Below are 17,258 nucleotides of genomic sequence, written 5' to 3' on the forward strand. Positions count from 1 at the left end.
TCTGATATTCCTAAAACCAGCACTCTAGCTGTTAGTGTGTAATTTGGGACCACTTTAACTGCATAACACTTTTACCACAAAATGTTTTCAAAGCTATAAAAGATCTGATGTAAAGAATTTCATGTTATTAATCATTGTAGGAATGGTCTGTCTTTACTTAGAACTGTTTTTATATATTATACAGAAGGTATAAAGCACTGTTGCTTTGAATAGACAAAATTTAAATTATTTAAAAAAACAAACAAACAAACAAAAAAACTTAACATCGCCAGCACCACAACACTGAAATAATAAACTTTTCCCAGTGTGAAAGGTGCTTCTGTCGACCTCTTACTGAAGAGCTTCTGAGTAGGAGTTTCATTTGTTACACAACAAACAAATTTGTGTCAGATAAGTGCTCTGCAGCGAAAAAGTCTGATGTGGTTAATACTTTAAAAGCTTCAGTGGCTTTCAACAATACAAATACACCACGCTAATAACATTATATACCGATGTTTAATATGAGGTTTTCATGGTTTCATGGCACAAAAATGATCCGTAAGCCAGTGTGATTGAGTGATTCTGATTGAGAAACTTGACGTCCCATATTCAGGCAGCGTGGCGTTGTGCAGAGCGGTGCTCTAAGCTGGCAGGAAGCTGGACTGAGACTGCAGCAGGTCACTGATGGCCCTCATGCGCTGTGGCAGGGCCGCGTTGGTGTCTCGGTGCCAGCGTGGACAGTCATCCTGTACGGAAGGTGTTAACACGAACTGGGCTACGTTAGGTAGCTTGAGAAGGTTGATGAGCTCGTGAGCTCGTGTGATGATCTCCTCGCTGTCCTCCTCACTGAAGCACGATGCCACGCGTCCACTGTGTGCAAATGAGCGCATCTTAGACAGAAAAAGTGATGCCCTAGACAGACAGACAGACAGACAGACAAACAGAGACACTGTCATATACTTTAAAAAAAATCTTCCTGCTTGTATACTTTCCATATTGTAGTATTATAATCATTCACTTGTAAAACATGTAAAACCCAACAGATATAATGTATTAAAAAAAAAAAAAAAAAGTTTTCCTAACCCAAACCTCAGTCTCCCTCAAAAACTAAACTGTCCTGATTATTTATGCTCATACATGTGTACACTGGGGGCTTTTTCACCCCACTGGAGAAAGTACCTGGAACTATGCGGTTTTATTACTACCAAAGGTTCCAGCTGTATGGATTTTGGAACCCAGTTAAGGGTAGAGGAGGCAATATGTAAGAAACAAAACACCACAGAGTGTGCTGTTATAGGAAAATAATCAACAACGGAGTGGCATCAAGCAGCCCTGAGGTTGTACTGTTGTTGAACTTCTGCAAAATAAATATATTTTATAACAGCTATAAATAATTGTTCTCTCACATACTCTGTTACTAAGACAAAAAAAAAAATGCAGCTTGTTATTGAGAAACCACAAAACGCAACATCCTCCATCTTTTGACTTTGCTGTGGTGGAAGACTTTAAAAGAACAGCTTTACCTCGGAGTGTTACAAAGCGCTGGTACTGGAGACTCCTTCCATAAATGTTAAATAAATATCTCCTTCCCCATATAAAAAATTATATGTTTAAATAACAGCACATTTTTAAAAGCTGTTTATTATTAGTGTTAGATTATGTGGAGCGTCTGCTATACAAGTACGTGTGAATGAGCTGTTGCTATAGAAACGAGAAGGTATTAGAACGAGTGCATTAATACCTAAATAAAACCTGTGACTTGAATTCCAGTCGGCACTATTGTCAGAGCTGCTTTTTTTGTTATAGAAAATGAATCACCATCTGAACAATCCGACTGGAGAATTCATCAGCACTTCAGTATGAAATATAATTTAAACTGGTTGCCCAAAAAGCCAATTAGAATAAAAACAAAATGTTAATCCAAGCACTTGTAATATGTTGAATCCAATAATGCCACTGTCTCGTAACTGAGCGATATCAAGGTGGAAAATGAGCTTCTGTTGGTTCCTGTTTGACCCAGTTCCCAAATATATGTTTAATAATCTGTATCTGTAATATCTAATCTGCAATGTATAGTTTTTGTACTCTATATTAATACTATTTCAATTTGGTGAAGAGAAGCATACCGGGGAATGAGGTCCTGACTTCGGGATGCCAACTTTGCCAGCGCTGTCATGAGCACGGTGAGCAGTCGTGGTGAGTAGCTCGGGGGGCTGGCGGACTGGCGTACCTGTGTGATCTCAAACAACACCGCCTCAAGCCCCTCAAAAAAGGACGTTATCAGCTCCACGGTACAGCGAGGATCATAGGAAAGTGACAGATACTCCCCGATTACCCACACCTACAACATACGCACACTGGTTTGACCTGACAAAGCAATAGATTATATAGATAGATTATATCTAATACAGATACAGAAAGATTCTTTTCTCCCTCACCACATGTGTGTAGAAGTCCTCTTTAGTGTAGATGTTGGTAGTGGTGCTGGTAAATTCCAGCAGCTCCTTGTACTGATCAACAATCAGCTGTGGGTACAGCTTGCACAGTGCCTGCAGGTGTGTGCTGAAAACTCTACAGCACATATTCAGCTATCAGGTACAAAGCTTTAAATTCAGTTTTTCATTTTATCTAGATATGTCTACGTAGGTATGTTCAACAAATGCAGCCACTGGAAGTATTACAGGTGACTGACCTCTGCACTTCAGTGCTGAAGTTCTTTATCTTGTACAACAGGCTGCTTCTTTCCAGCAGGACCAGCAGCAGCTGGTTCATCATCTTCCCATCAGCCATCTACACACACGGAAGACATGAGCCTGCATATCAAGCCTTATATATATCTCAAAAACAGTAAAATAGGCCAACATCCTCAAGTGCTGATGCTGAGAACTGGACTCTGCATTTACAGTTTGTAGTTTAGCTGTCCATGCTAGCGACAACGACATGCTTCCTACATAAATTATAATGTTTTTTGCATATCACATAGCCAAAAGTATCTGGATACCTGACCATCACACCCATATGTGGTTCTTCCCCAAACTGTTGCCAAAAAGTTGGAAGCCCATGATTGTACAGGATGTCTTTGTATGCTGTAGCATTAAAAATTTCCTAAACCTGTTCCAGCATGACAAGGCCCCTGTGCACAGAAGATTTATTTGCTTTCTTATTTTCCAGGAGTCAAGTCAAGTCGTTTTTTATTGTCATTCCTCTATATATATTGAATTCAGTTCAATTCAATTTTATTTGTATAGCGCTTTTAACAATGGACATTGTCACAAAGCAGCTTTACAGAAATAAATGGATTCACAAAAAATATATATATTGTAAATATGTGAATTTATCCCTAATGAGCAAGCCAGAGGTGACGGTGGCGAGGAAAAACTCCCTGAGATGATATGAGGAAGAAACCTTGAGAGGAACCAGGCTCAAAAGGGAACCCATCCTCATCTGGGCGCAATGGATAGTGCAATTATAAATAAATCCCTTCTATTACTGTGTACTATATGGACAAATAGTGCAATTGTGCAACCAATAAATTCATCACAGTTTTTGCAAGAAGTCCGGTTGGTTAAAATCTATCCACTGTCCACTGATGGAGTCCTGAGTATGAAGGTGTTCGTGGCAACCGCAGCCCCAAAGCCACTACAGCAATCGCAGTCCCAGTCCATTACAGTACAGCTCCCAATATGCGATCCCCAAGCCATCTCCACAGCCCCTAGGTGGGACTATCCCCAGCAAACCAAATGGTTCTTCAGACCGTCCATATGGGGCCGCCCCCAACAGCAGCAAGCGAACTCAACCGATGAGAACTCCAACCAGAAGTAGGGCATATATAGCTTGTATACATTAGAAGTAAATGTCATTTCTCTAGGTGCAACACAGAACAGTACACAAGACTTCATAAAGCACAATACACAACATGAACTTTACATGATGAGAAAATGTAATGTTTTCAGATTCATGATGAGCTTGCCTATATATAAAACAGAACAACACAACACAACACAGAGGACATATGGCAGCAGTGTTGAACCAAATAAAAGTTTGGCTCCTGTCGTGTCTGCATACGGGACGTTACCTGCGTAATGGTGTTGAAGTAGACATGTAGGAGGACAGGGACAATCTGAGCACAGCACAGCACACGAGGGCTCTCCGCCATTCCCTCCAGAGCATTGTGAAGCATACTCAACCTGGAGAGCAGCACAGAGCAGTCAGAACACAACAGCACCAAACCTCTGACTACTCTTACATAACATTTTCACATTATTTGCTGTATATTTCAACAGGTAATAAACCAGTAATTCATTTTGAAACTTGTGTTTGGTTCACTATTTAAGAATAAATCCCACTTCTGACATGAACAGCTTTAGTTCCGGTGCATTGCAAGATGGCTGCACTGGTGAGAGCTCCGGGCAAACTCTATTTCACCACAGACCGCAATCACCCAGCACTCAGACTGCTTACCAGACTGCCATCAGGCAGCATTCAATCCAAGACCAGCAGGCTGAAGAACAGTTTCTACCTGCAGGCCATCAGGATCCTGAATAAACTGTAATCCAGTCAGTACTCCTTCTTCCACTCTTTCACTCACACCTCCACTACCTCCCACACACTGGTCACCTCAGTGACAGCTCAAGGACACTCACAGACAATCTCTTCACATGTTTCTATCACTTTTTGCAATATTTCCAAGGGCACTATTACCATGTTACTCAGCTAAGGACTAAGTCTCCTGTGCAATATATTGATATATTATACATATCTGTTATACACTACACATACTACAACATCTAATTTAATTGTAATTATTTTTAAAATGCTACTTTGTACTGCAGCTTCATCTGTTTTTTATATTCTCTTATGTCTCTACAGGACTGCACAGACACTACAACTGCACATAGCTACTATTTATTTTACTACGTTTTGCACTCTTGTTCACACACTGTGTGCACATTCCAGTGTTTACAGTGAGAATCTGCACTTTACTTACACACTATCTAGGCATGCATACCATACATACTAATATATTCTGCATATTCTGTATATATAATGTATTTGTACCCCTTTTATCTTCTGATAAGCTCACAACAAGCATTTCAATACACAATTGTCACTGACATTTTGTGCACATGACAAATAAACTTGAAACTTACAGTGAAACTAACTTAAATGCCTCCATTGTTAATATCACAGGCAATGAGTATGTATCACCTGTCAATCGTGTCTCCGGTGCCCGCCTCAGGTCTGAGGATGTAGAGGAACAGACCTCTGTAGGATGGCTGGCGGAAGGCATCCAGAGACGCTGTGATCTTAGAACCCTGCTGGTCCCACGCAGCACGATCTGCGGCCTGATACCATGCCGACCTACAGTGAAATTCATCACACTCACAGCTTAAAACTAATAAATCCCTTAATACAGTGCTTCCCAATCCTGGTCCTGGATTACCCCTGAACTGTCTCTGAAAATGTCCACTGCAGCGACTGCTATACGAGAGAGATGTGTGTGAAATACTGAAACTTTGGAAAGATCAATTTAAGGGTCTTCCCTGATCTTCCACACAATAAATGGCGCAATAAAGAGCTGAGAACCTGAAGCATGTGTCATAGAGTAAACACTAATGTGCACAGTGCTGAAGTAAACATGCAATACCTAATATGTGTAACTATTATTTTGATAGTTGAACAATCTATTAATTTTGCTTCTGATTAATCAGTTAGTTGGATTAAAATATAATCATAAAATATACTAAATACCAAAAAAAATATTTTAAATAATTATTTCCAGTATTCAAAATATATCTAGGGTGTATATTTAAAAAAAAAAAAAAAAAAAAAGGCTGTAGAACTAAAGATTTTGCTTTTCATTCAAAACCCTTACACTTCTACTAACTAGTTACGGAAATCACAGTGAAATTTGAAAATGGCTGTGACTTTGTATCATGATCATTAACCTAGAATAATTGGGTATGAGGTGTTTAAGTCCCAAATCTTGCCAACCTGTGTTGGAGGTCCAGGGCTGCGGCCAGGCAGGGAAGATCCAGCAGTGTGTGGAGTAACTCAATCGCCGTTTCAGGAGCCAAAAGAGAAGGCAGCAGCTCCATATACTCAGAGATCAGCCCCGGACTGTTCCATGCCAGAAACTATTGAACAAAATGAAGAGTAAAGTATATCACATCCACTGTTAAAGGTGAGTCATTTGAGCTTTGTGGAGAGGAAAGGTCACCTTGAGCAGGTTAGGGAAGCTATGCCTGTACATGGCCACTTTCTCCTGCAGCACGCTGACATTGTGCAGGCAGAAATGGACAAACTCGTAGGCCAGCATGGGCTCATTGAAAAGCTCAGCTGGGAAGCGGCTGAAGAGATGGCAGAAGATGGCCTCTGATTCCACAGCAGCGGTTTCGCCTAGATAGAGAACATGCACAGACATACTGCCATTTACACACAGCACAGCTACTGTATCAAGACTAACGGTGCATCTCAATCAGCTCCCTAGTTCAGTAGTCAGGGCACTGATCAGGGAGTCGGCCATTTTAAGGGCTGTCTCAATCACAAAATTCTTCCAATGCACTGGAACGTTCGCTCCCTAAAAACTCCCACAATGCACTGCAAAAACCAGGGAGTATCGATACTCAGTACGTTCCCTACTGGAAATGACGTCATATATTCTGAAGCTTCTCAGCTTGAAAAAAATGGTGAACAAACTCGTCAACTTTGTCTACAAATGTAAGTAGCTTGTTATCATTGTTGTAGTTCTCAAATGATTACTTATGTTAGCAATTTTTAACTTCATTTGATGTTCTATATATGGTTAGTTTGAGTCTAACGACTTTCAAGTGTTTAATGATTTTTAAAAAATCCACTAGCTAGCCTACGATCTTGGTTGAAGTACCATAACAGAAATGTGTGTGATTAAGCAAATTTATATGACATATAATATGAGAAAGATATTGGTCCTGCCTGTTGTTGATAAATGCCAGTGGTGATGTTTTACAACACGAGTATGTACACGATATACTCGATATACACGATTTGAAACTCGTGTACACGATATACTGATTCACGAACTAGGGAGCGAGGGAGCAGATTGAGACGCACCCTAAAACTTAGTCCATCTCAGTCCAGTGATACTTGTAACACAAGAGATGTTAGCTAGTTAAGAAAAATCTAGCTAGCCTTTCTGTGTGATAAGTGGCTATGTGAAAGTGCCGCAAACCTCTGCATTTCGATCGTGTAGCTCAGTAGAAGATTGATCATGTTCATTATATTTTTTGTCAAAGCCCTTTTGGGTGGAGGAGACATTTGCTTGCAGGAAGCAGGACACTCACTGTGGTTGAGGTAGAACTGAGCGATAGGCAGCAGGACTCGAGCAAAAGCCAGATCTGCACTCAGCCTGCCATACAGCGCTTTGATGCAGGGAAAGCCACGGTACACGTAGGAAGGATCTTCACTGCAAATGATGTCCATTATAGACACTGACTCCACAATGCACTGCACAATAAAAAACACTGTTTACCTAACCAACATATTACACATGCCATCTGCTTCAACTTCAACCTCATCACAGGCTTATTTTAACAGAATTCTTACACATTTTACATGTCACTTCTGCTGTGTGCATCATTTTTGGTTTAATTAATACTGTATATCATTTATTTAATTGGTGTTTTCTTTTTTCTTGACACTAATCAATGGGTCAGGTGATACCTCTGAAAGCTGCTTGCTTCATATATGCAAAAAATTACATTTTTATGAAATTCAGACACTTGCATTTAAATGCCTTTTTCAATCCATATATTGAGAAGTCATTCCAGTACAGATGAAGCTCATAAATGTTTTCACAAGAGCGCTTTCACTGCAATTGTGAAACTTGAAACAGGAAGCAACATGAAACAAATTTATCCAGGTAGCTCAACACCTGGCCCTGGAAGCAGAACATTTTCACGCAGTCCACAGTTAAGTTTACTTGAAACGAACCCTACACCACTATCTCAGTGCAAACAGTTTTAGGTCTGACGGAAACATAAATACGAAAAACTCTCAATGAAGAGGTAACTGACAAAACAAAGATCTGATTTAGTTAAAAAGCCTGTGAGAAAGATTTCTATGCATAAGCTGAAATTAAATAGGGTTACCGCTTTCTGAAGCTCTGCATCTGCTTTCTTCACAGCCTCTGGAATGAAACACAGAATGATAGGTAAAGTGCTTCAACAAAAAAGTGAGATGAGACTGTGGTGGTGAACTCACTCCGGTCACTCTGCTCGATAAGCCGATGGCAATACTCAAAGGCTTTCTCCCTCAGACGCTCTTTCGGGGGAAGCATTCGACTGGACGAGGAGGTCGCAGACACCATGGACATCACTGAACTGTCCAACTCAGACCGGTCATCTACACAGAAGAAGAGTAAATAGATCCAGTACCTCACCCTCTTAACACACCACACAGGAAATGCTTCATGATTATAATGCATGACATGAAAGGCATGACTGACATGTTCAAAGACATGAACATGACAGAAACCTTCAGCAGCTGCATTTATTAAAATAGAGTGTAACAACAATTACAAGTCACATTTGAGGTGAAGAGTCAGTTTGAGGTAATGAATCAATTTGAGGTGAAAAGTCAATTTGAGTTAAAGAATCAATCTGAGGTGAAGAGTCAATCTGAGGTTAAAATTCAATTTGAGGTGAAGAGTCAGAGGTGAAGAGTCGATCTAAGGTAAAGAATCAATCTGAGGTGAAGAGTCAATTTGAGGTGAAGAGTCGATCTGAGGTAAAGAATCAATTTGAGGTGAAGAGTCAGTTTGAGGTAAAGAATCAATCTGAGGTGAAGAGTCGATTTGAGGTAAAGAGTCGATTTGAGGTAAAGAGTCCATATCAGGGGGAGAGACAATTCAAGGTGGCACGTTGGTCCCTGATTTGATCTCTTGTTGCTGTGTGTATGTGAAGTTTCTGTGCATGTTCTCCTCATGTCCGCATGGGATTCCTCAGGGTTCTCCAATTTCTTTTCACTTCCCAAAAACATGCCAGTAGGTGGACTGGCTAATGAACATTGCCCATAGGTGCTGAATGTGTGTGTGTGTGTGTGTGTGTGTGTGCGTGATACACTGAGATGGACTGGTGTCCCGTCCAGGGTGTATTCCTGCTCACACCCAGTATTCCCGAGATCCACTGATTACGAGCTTATTGAAAGTGAGTAAGTGAGAGTGAGTCAATGGCAACACAATGGGTGGTGTTACCACCTCTCAGCTCCAGGGTCCCTGGTTCGATCTTGAGTTTTGGGTTATTGCCTGTGCAGAGTTTTGCATGTTCTCCCCATGTCCTAATGGGTTTCCTCTGGGTTCACTGGTTTCCTCCTACCTCCCAAAAAACATGCTGGTAGGTGTGAAATCCTTTCAGGTGTAAAGGAGTGTATGAATGTGTGTGTGTATGGTGCCCTGTGATGGACTGATATCACATTCAGGTGTATCCCTGCCTCATACCCAGTATACCGGGGGGTAGGGTTCGGATTCACCGCAACCCTGACCAGGATAAAGTGGTTACTTAAGATGAATGAATGTATGAATGAAAGAGTCAGTTTAGGAGATGAGCACAAGAGCTAATTTGAAGTAAAAGTCATTGGATTAAAAATATAGGAAGGACAGCTATTATGCACTAATCATGGTGCATAATTATTGATTTACTGTTAGCAAAAACAATTAATTCACACCGCACAGAGAAGCTCTGATTTGTGAATAGAATGTGGAGGCCCAAACCAGGTCCTGGAAATGTATCACTACGTGGAGGTTAGTTGTAGCCGTAATACCAGCCCATATTTAACATTTTCTTCTGATTAGCCTGGATTATAAGCGGACCGGGGTTGGGTACACCAGGAGTAGAAAAAAAAAGAATTCTGATTATTGTTAGAAGCGGGATTTAAGTCAAGCTTGCTACTTGCTACTTACCTTGGTATGGAGTTGTGTGAATGACCTGTGTTCTTTTTAGCTGAGCTAGCAAAAGTGAAAATCAGATCCTGAGTTATTTCTGCATGTCATATAGGAGACTGTAAATTGCTGTTGGGAGGGTATCAAGCACAAATCTACCAAACTCAACCCAGACTACATGATGCATCTGCAACAAAGAAAATTACAGTCCCATCCAAATTCTCATTGGCTCTATCACACACCAAAACTTTCCTGTTTATCATGATACCTGATTCTGTATTCGAGGTTCCATCTGTGTCGTAGGTAAGCAGCCAGTTCTTGATCATGGAAAACGTGTACATGTTCATCCACTGGTCTTCAGTGTAGCTCTGGCCCACACACAGCACAGTGAAGAAGTCTCCTGCCACTGCTCCATCCACTTCCGTCATTAATGCTGGCTGGAGAAAACATCATACAGTGTTGAAAGCAGTCATATTTGTTTTGTATACTTCTTTTAAAATATGATTTATGTCTCTCGACAACTTACACGCTTGTAATCATTTGCTCATGTGCTAAAAAAAGGATCAGCTATGAAGATTTGGCAATTTTAATCTAAATATAGAATATGAAATCTAATTTCATTCAGATCTATACTCACCGGTGACTATAATAGGAACACCTCGACCCCTGCACATTCCTTTAATTATTCAATCAGCCAATCATGTAGCAGTAGCACAATGCATAAAATTGTTTATGCATATTATGCTCACTGGATGTTTTAATTCTAGACACTGTTGTGTGTGAAAATCCTAGGAGATCAGCAGTTTCTGAAATACTCAAACCAGCCCACCATGCCACGGTCAAAGTCACAAAGATCACACTTCTTCCCCATTCTGATGTTTGATGTAAACATTAACTGAAGCTCTTAACTTGCATCTGCATGATTTTATACACTGCCCTGCTGCCACGTGATTGGCTGATTAGATAACTGCATGAATGATCATTGCATGGGGGTGTTCCTAATAAAGTGGCCGGGGATTATATATTGAGCGTACAGCTAAAATGTTTAGTTAAAAGACTTGCTTTACCAGTAACAATATGAGTTACCAGGGGTGGATAAAATGGAAAAAATATCCTCACGACAGATGAGGACATTCTCACAATACACATGACAATCGAAACCAATTAACATAAAATGAAAGAAATTTTTTTAATGTCTAACTAGTAGCTTGTTACTGTGAATAACAATAAAGTTGATCTGTGTTATAAAAGTATATATAATACCTATAATACATTTTTAATACCTTTAATATAAAACATATTTATAATACCTTTAATATCCCAAAAGAGAGTACAGTGATCTAATTTATAACAATATCAATATTAGTGTCATATCACCTACCCTTACAGCTAGCAGGTGGGTTTGTGCTTTACCTGTCGCGATCTGGGACTGGTGAAAAATCCGCCAGAGGACATGGAGGCTCCCTGGTGGATGCTGGCATATCGGAGCCAGTCAGCCAGCTTCCGACTGACCAGATTCACCTGATCTGGGTTCAAAATATTCATAATTACACCATTGTACAAAAGCAACTGTTTAAAAACATTACAAGACAAATGATCATTGTGGAAACTGACTGACTTTATCGTGTTCACCTTCTGTTGATAAGAGCTCACCTTCATTAAGAATATCTGGAGAGAAGCTGAACATTTTAGTGAGAATGGGAAGCGTGTGTTTGGGGATCTGCGTCTCAGGCTGTCTTGACTCCAGACTCTTCAGTAAATGCTGACAGAGAGGAAGCAGATCATCTTTGCTTCCAGCCTGAAGGAAAAAGAGGTGGTGTTTCAGGAGACTGTGCATTAAAACTGAAGTAGTGTGTGAAGGGTGGACGGGAATTACCTGTGCGAGCACTACACTGGCCAGATAACTGAGTGCTCTGCTGTCCTGGCTGAGCTCTGTGGAGAGATTGTGCACGCTGAGAGGCAAACTCTCCCTGAGGATGGCCGAGGACAGAACCTGTAACTGCTCCAGACAGGATGGAGAGCGCAGCAGCATCTGGAGCTTCTTTACAAGATCTGGAGGAAGTCTAACAGTGGAAATCAGCAATATATTGTGTTTTATTCATTGTAATTACGGCTCACTATAGAGGCTGCAACAAAACAGCACTGTAAACTGTTTGTAGAGCTCTACATGACTGAGAGAACGCCATTTGGGATGCAGGCACATTTCATTTTAACACCGTCTGTTACAAAAATTCTCCTTATATATTCCAAGATTAAAATATTGGCACTTGGATTATTTACCACAACATTCCACGGTGAAAAAGCACTAATTTCAGCATCAAGTCAAGTTGATGTCCTCTTACAGCAATTCTCTTCCATTTCTCTTTGTTTCTGAATGTTTCCTCATTATCTGAATGTATTCCTGATCTAAAAATCACAGATGGACTCTTTAACCCCAAAACTATTCACTATAAAATTTCCAAAATGCTCAGTTGATAGCATTAGTCTGAGAACACTAGTTAAAAATCCTTCTATTTTGCATTCTTTTCTAATTTAATACAACAATTTTCATTACAAATTATATTAGTGACAATAACTTGAGTGAAAAGGAGAATCTTTGAAATATTTACATGAATTTCAGAGTTTTTTAGTATTTGGTACATCCCCTTTTTGCTTTAATGACAGTGCGCACTCGAGCTGGCATGGACTCCACAAGTTTGTGTAAAACCTGATGATCCATTTTAGATCAAATCCATCAGAGTGTCGTCTGAGCGCATGCTTCAGTAGAAGAGATTAGACAGGAGGAAAATCTGACCTTTTGTACAAAGCAGTTAACATGATCAATATCACACACTTGCTTACATTTAAATATAGACCTAGAAACAGTGCAGAATCTTGAATGTTAAATATTCAAGATATTGAACATTTAATCTCTTCGTTTTAAATAGTTAAAAATTCTTAGACGTTCTGTTTATTTCCAATTTTAAAAAACAACAACAAAAAAAAAAATCCCAGATTTTTGTCAATGGAGGACAGACTGATATCAATGGAAGTCAATGGAAGGTTTTTTTAGCCCCCAAACTTTGCAATGCAATCCCAATCCCAAAACCTTCCCATGTCTTCTTCATGCTAGTCTTCATCCATCATCATCATCATCATCATCATCATCATTATGATGTGCATATGCCACCATTTTATGATCTTTTCTTCCATACAGTGTTGCAGTGTGTGCATGTGTGTGTTGCTGAGAGAGATCTTCATGGACACTGAGTATCAGAGTTATAAAGCAACCTACGTTCTGGCATATTTGGTAGCGGAAACAATCAAGTGGAGCCTCTGAAGGGAATCGATCACTTCTCCTCCAGCTTCTTTCCCAGAATGAAGCTGTTTAGATACACGACCGTAGAACTTCTGCAGCTCCTCTTCCTGGATTTCTCTACAATGTATGACACAAATACAGCCAAGGTCATAGCTAATTCTCTAAACAGCCACTCATTTAGTTTCTCACCATCTCACCACTGGGAGCTGGGCTGTGATGTAGAAGATATCTGGCAAATCTAGCAGCTTTATATCACTTTATATCACTTTGACAAATAAGAGGTAGGTTAATTAAATGAGGCTTTATATTCAAACACACATTACAGTCTAGCTACAGGAGCAATGTTATATGCATTATGAGTAAGTCACAGGTATATAACTACACTCTGGCAAAATATAAAACATTCTTTAAATACAAAAAGTCTTTAATAACAAGCAAACATAAGAGCTAGCTAGCCAGATATCATACCTTGCCTGTTTGATCAGACTCTCTGTTCCGGAAGCGTACATACTGAATCAGCAAACCCAACCACATCAGACTGCACAAAGCAACAAAATCAAAATTTATCTGAAAATCGATTACACTCAAAGGTATGTTTGTTGTGCCCTACAAATCACGTGACTGCTAGTTCCGCGTTCGAGTAGTCACGTGGTGCCGAAAACTCCGCTCATTGGTCGCTTCAAAGTAGCATATTAGACTGTCACGTGCTGGTGAGGCTTAAAAGTACAGAGCTCTAACATTGCTTATGTTTCTATCTATCTGTCTATCTATCTATCTGTATGTATGTATGTATGTATGTATTTATGTATCAGGGACTTTTCCTCCGAGGAGGCAAAGGAAGCAGTGTCTCCTCAAAAAATTGGATGAGAGAATAATCGATATTGCAAAAATAAAACAACGCAAATATTACTAAAAATGACATTAAAAGTATAAAAGTCACAACTCCATACCAAGGTAAGCCGTGGGTTTAGTGGGGGGTCATTGAGAATGAATGGGGGAAAGTCACGTGAGAAGAGGCAACGCCTCCATCGCGCTATAATTGGATATGATCGGTTATGATTGGATGTGATAGGTTATGATTGGATGTAATCGGTTATGATTGGATATGATCTGTTATAATTGGATGTGATCAGTTATGATTGGATGTGATAGGTTATGACTGGATGTGATAGGTTATGATTGGATGTGATCAGTTATAATTGGATGTGATCTGTTATGATTGGATGTGATAGGTTATGATTGGATGTGATCGGTTATGATTGGATGTAATCGGTTATAATTGGATGTGATAGGTTATGTTTGGATGTAATCGGTTATGAGTGGATGTGATAGGTTATGACTGGATGTGATAGGTTATGATTGGATGTGACCGGTTATGATTGGATATGATCGGTTATGATTGGATGTGATAGGTTATGATTGGATATGATCGGTTATGATTGGATGTGATTGGTTATGATTGGATGTGATCGGTTATAATTTGATGTGATAGGTTATGATTGGATGTAATCGGTTATAATTGGATGTGATAGGTTATGATTGGATGTAATCGGTTATGATTGGATGTGATAGGTTATGATTGGATATGATCGGTTATGATTGGATGTGATAGGTTATGACTGGATGTGATAGGTTATGATTGGATATGATCGGTTATGATTGGATGTAATCGGTTATGATTGGATGTGATCGGTTATGATTGGATGTGATCGGTTATGATTGGATGTGATAGGTTATGACTGGATGTAATCGGTTATGATCGGATAAATCCCGCCTCTTGTTTTCGTGCGAGCTCTTGGCCCGAATGGACAAAATGATGGCGTTACTGACTAATTATAAAGTAAGTAAACAACTCAAATTATTGTCATGTGCACAGTGAGGAAGACCAAGTTTCCCTGTACAATGAAATTCTTTCTTTGCTGTCCACATTGAATGCCAAGACAAATGCAAACTATGTAAAAAATAAAAACAGACATACACATACATACAAACAAACATAATAAAGTGCAGCTATGTTGCAGAAGTAGAAATATAGATTATGTATATAGAAATATAGGCTATGTACATCTGTATGTGTGAGTGTGCAATATTGACTTGTGCAAAACAATATTACAGTACATGTGGTAACAGTAATGTGTTCACATGTAGCAGCAATATGTAGTATATCTCTATGTGCAATATTGACTTATGTACAAAACAATAACAATAACAAATACAAAAACAATAGTACAGTAGCCTGTAGCAAATTGAGTGCAACTACACAATAACAATAGCAGCTGTCACATTTAACAATGTGCAAATCGAAATGAAGCTATTGATAAGAAATAGCAGCAGTAACATTTACAAATGTGCAAATTGAGCTGTAGCAGTTCAGTCCACCTGTTCTATGAGAGATGTGAGACTAGTGTGTGTCCACTGGCTACCCATTTAAAAGTCTAATGGCTGAGGGGAAGAAGGAGTTCCTTAGTCTGGAAGTCCTGCATTTCACACTCCTGTACCTCCGTCCTGGTACAGTCTGTATTGTGGGTAGGTTGGGTCCTTAAGGATGGAGGCAGCTCTCCTGTGGACTCTGCGGTGGTCTGCAGAGAGGGCAGTGGAGTCCTGATGATCTTCTCAGCAGTCTTCACCACTCTCTGCAGACGTTTGTGATCCCTCGTTGTAGTGCTGCCATACCACACAGTGATGCAGCTGGTCAAGACGCTCTCAACGACACAGCTGTAGAAGTTGTTGAGGATCTTAGGTGAAACTTGGATATCACTGCTTTGTGTCACGTCAAAAATGAAAACGTGAATTGGCCTGAAAACGTGATGACTGTTAGTTTTTAGTGAGCATTCAGCTTGATGAAATGAAAGATATATCTTCGTGTTTGTGTTTGTGTTTACAGAGCTTTTATGACGATGACCCAAAAATAAATTGACTATTAAAAAGAACAGCTGAGCATCAGTTCCCAAATAAAAAAATATTAGTAACATTTTACAGTAAGGTGTCATTTGTTAACATTAGTGTTTAACATGTGTTAACTAACATGAACAAACAATGAACATTTATTAAAGTATTTATTAATCTTTGTTAACGTTAGTTAATAAAAATACAGTTGTTCATTGTTAGTTCATGTTAGTTCACAGTGCATTAACTAATGTTAACAAACACGTTTGATTTTAATAATGCATTAATAAATGTTGAAAATAATATTAAATAAGATTAATAAATGCTGTAGAAGTATTGTTCATTCTTATTTCATGTTAACTAAAGTAGTTAACTAATGAAACCTTATTGTAAAGTGTTTCCAAAACATTGTTCAAATTGTTACTGCAATAATTGTTACTTTAGTTATTATTTTGGAATAAATGTAAAAATGCATAAAAACACTATGAAATGTATAATTAGTATTAAAAATATAAAATAAAATAAAAAATAATAATAAAGTACAAAATAGAATTATATTTGTTCTCTCTTTTTTATGTAATGTTTTATATATATATATATATATATATATATATATATATATATATATATATATATATATATATATATATAAAATGAGGAGGCAGTATATATATATATATATATACATATATATATATATATATATATATATATATATATATATATATATATATACTGCCTCCTCATTTTAAAACACCACCGCACGCCACTGGTATGTATGTATATATTGTGTAGAGGCCCATCAACCATGGCACTGTTAAAGTCACAGAGATCACACTTTTTCTTCATTCTGATGTTTGATGTGAACTTTAACCTAAGCTCTTGACCTGAATCTGCATGATTTTATGCATTGTGCTGCTTCCACATGATTGATGAATGAATGTGCATGTGTTCACAGGTGTTCCTAATAAAGTGGACGGTGAGTGTGTATGTGTGATTTTATATACATACATATATATATATATATATATTTATTATATATACACATATACACATACAGTGAGATCCACTAAAAGCCTCGTTATATATATTATATAATGTGCGCCTAGTCAGTATCACCAGGTTAATAAACAAATGACTAGGGATAAAGTGACTAGTGACAAAACAGAGGACAGAAAT

At 38.8% G+C, this 17,258-nt stretch overlaps 1 protein-coding gene across 3 annotated transcripts; it reads right to left on the reverse strand.

The window, feature by feature from the left end:
* Positions 1-476: 476 nt before the first annotated feature.
* ap5z1 (adaptor related protein complex 5 subunit zeta 1) lies at positions 477-13,829 on the reverse strand. Of its 3 annotated transcripts, XM_026929733.3 has the most exons (18): positions 13,662-13,828; positions 13,170-13,310; positions 11,772-11,958; positions 11,549-11,693; positions 11,309-11,421; positions 10,164-10,332; positions 9,917-9,961; positions 8,221-8,361; positions 8,109-8,146; positions 7,302-7,464; positions 6,200-6,378; positions 5,974-6,116; positions 5,188-5,340; positions 4,055-4,166; positions 2,672-2,769; positions 2,418-2,550; positions 2,106-2,320; positions 477-891 (listed from the first exon to the last, which is right to left on the reverse strand). In XM_026929733.3, exons 1-18 carry the CDS (start codon positions 13,700-13,702, stop codon positions 621-623), a joined length of 2,487 nt encoding a protein of 828 aa, XP_026785534.2. In that variant the 5' UTR covers positions 13,703-13,828; the 3' UTR covers positions 477-620. The 3 variants fall into 3 exon arrangements, with proteins under 3 accessions (XP_026785534.2, XP_026785535.2, XP_026785533.2); XM_026929734.3 differs by lacking the exon at positions 9,917-9,961 and having other exon boundaries at positions 13,662-13,829; XM_026929732.3 differs by lacking the exon at positions 9,917-9,961 and having other exon boundaries at positions 11,549-11,958; positions 13,662-13,829.
* Positions 13,830-17,258: the final 3,429 nt, after the last annotated feature.

The sequence above is a fragment of the Pangasianodon hypophthalmus genome, chromosome 23, assembly GCF_027358585.1.
Source record: "Pangasianodon hypophthalmus isolate fPanHyp1 chromosome 23, fPanHyp1.pri, whole genome shotgun sequence".
Taxonomy (NCBI): Eukaryota; Metazoa; Chordata; class Actinopteri; order Siluriformes; family Pangasiidae; genus Pangasianodon; species Pangasianodon hypophthalmus.

Bases quoted from the DNA above. Each gene is read 5' to 3' on its own strand.
- ap5z1 (XM_026929732.3), bottom strand. From the start codon at position 13,702: ATGTACGCTTCCGGAACAGAGAGTCTGATCAAACAGGCAAG. The intron at 6,117-6,199 runs GTGACCTTTCCT...TTTGTTCAATAG, and splicing joins GCTTCCCTAACCTGCTCAAG to TTTCTGGCATGGAACAGTCC. The intron at 2,321-2,417 runs GTGAGGGAGAAA...CGTATGTTGTAG, and splicing joins AGGACTTCTACACACATGTG to GTGTGGGTAATCGGGGAGTA.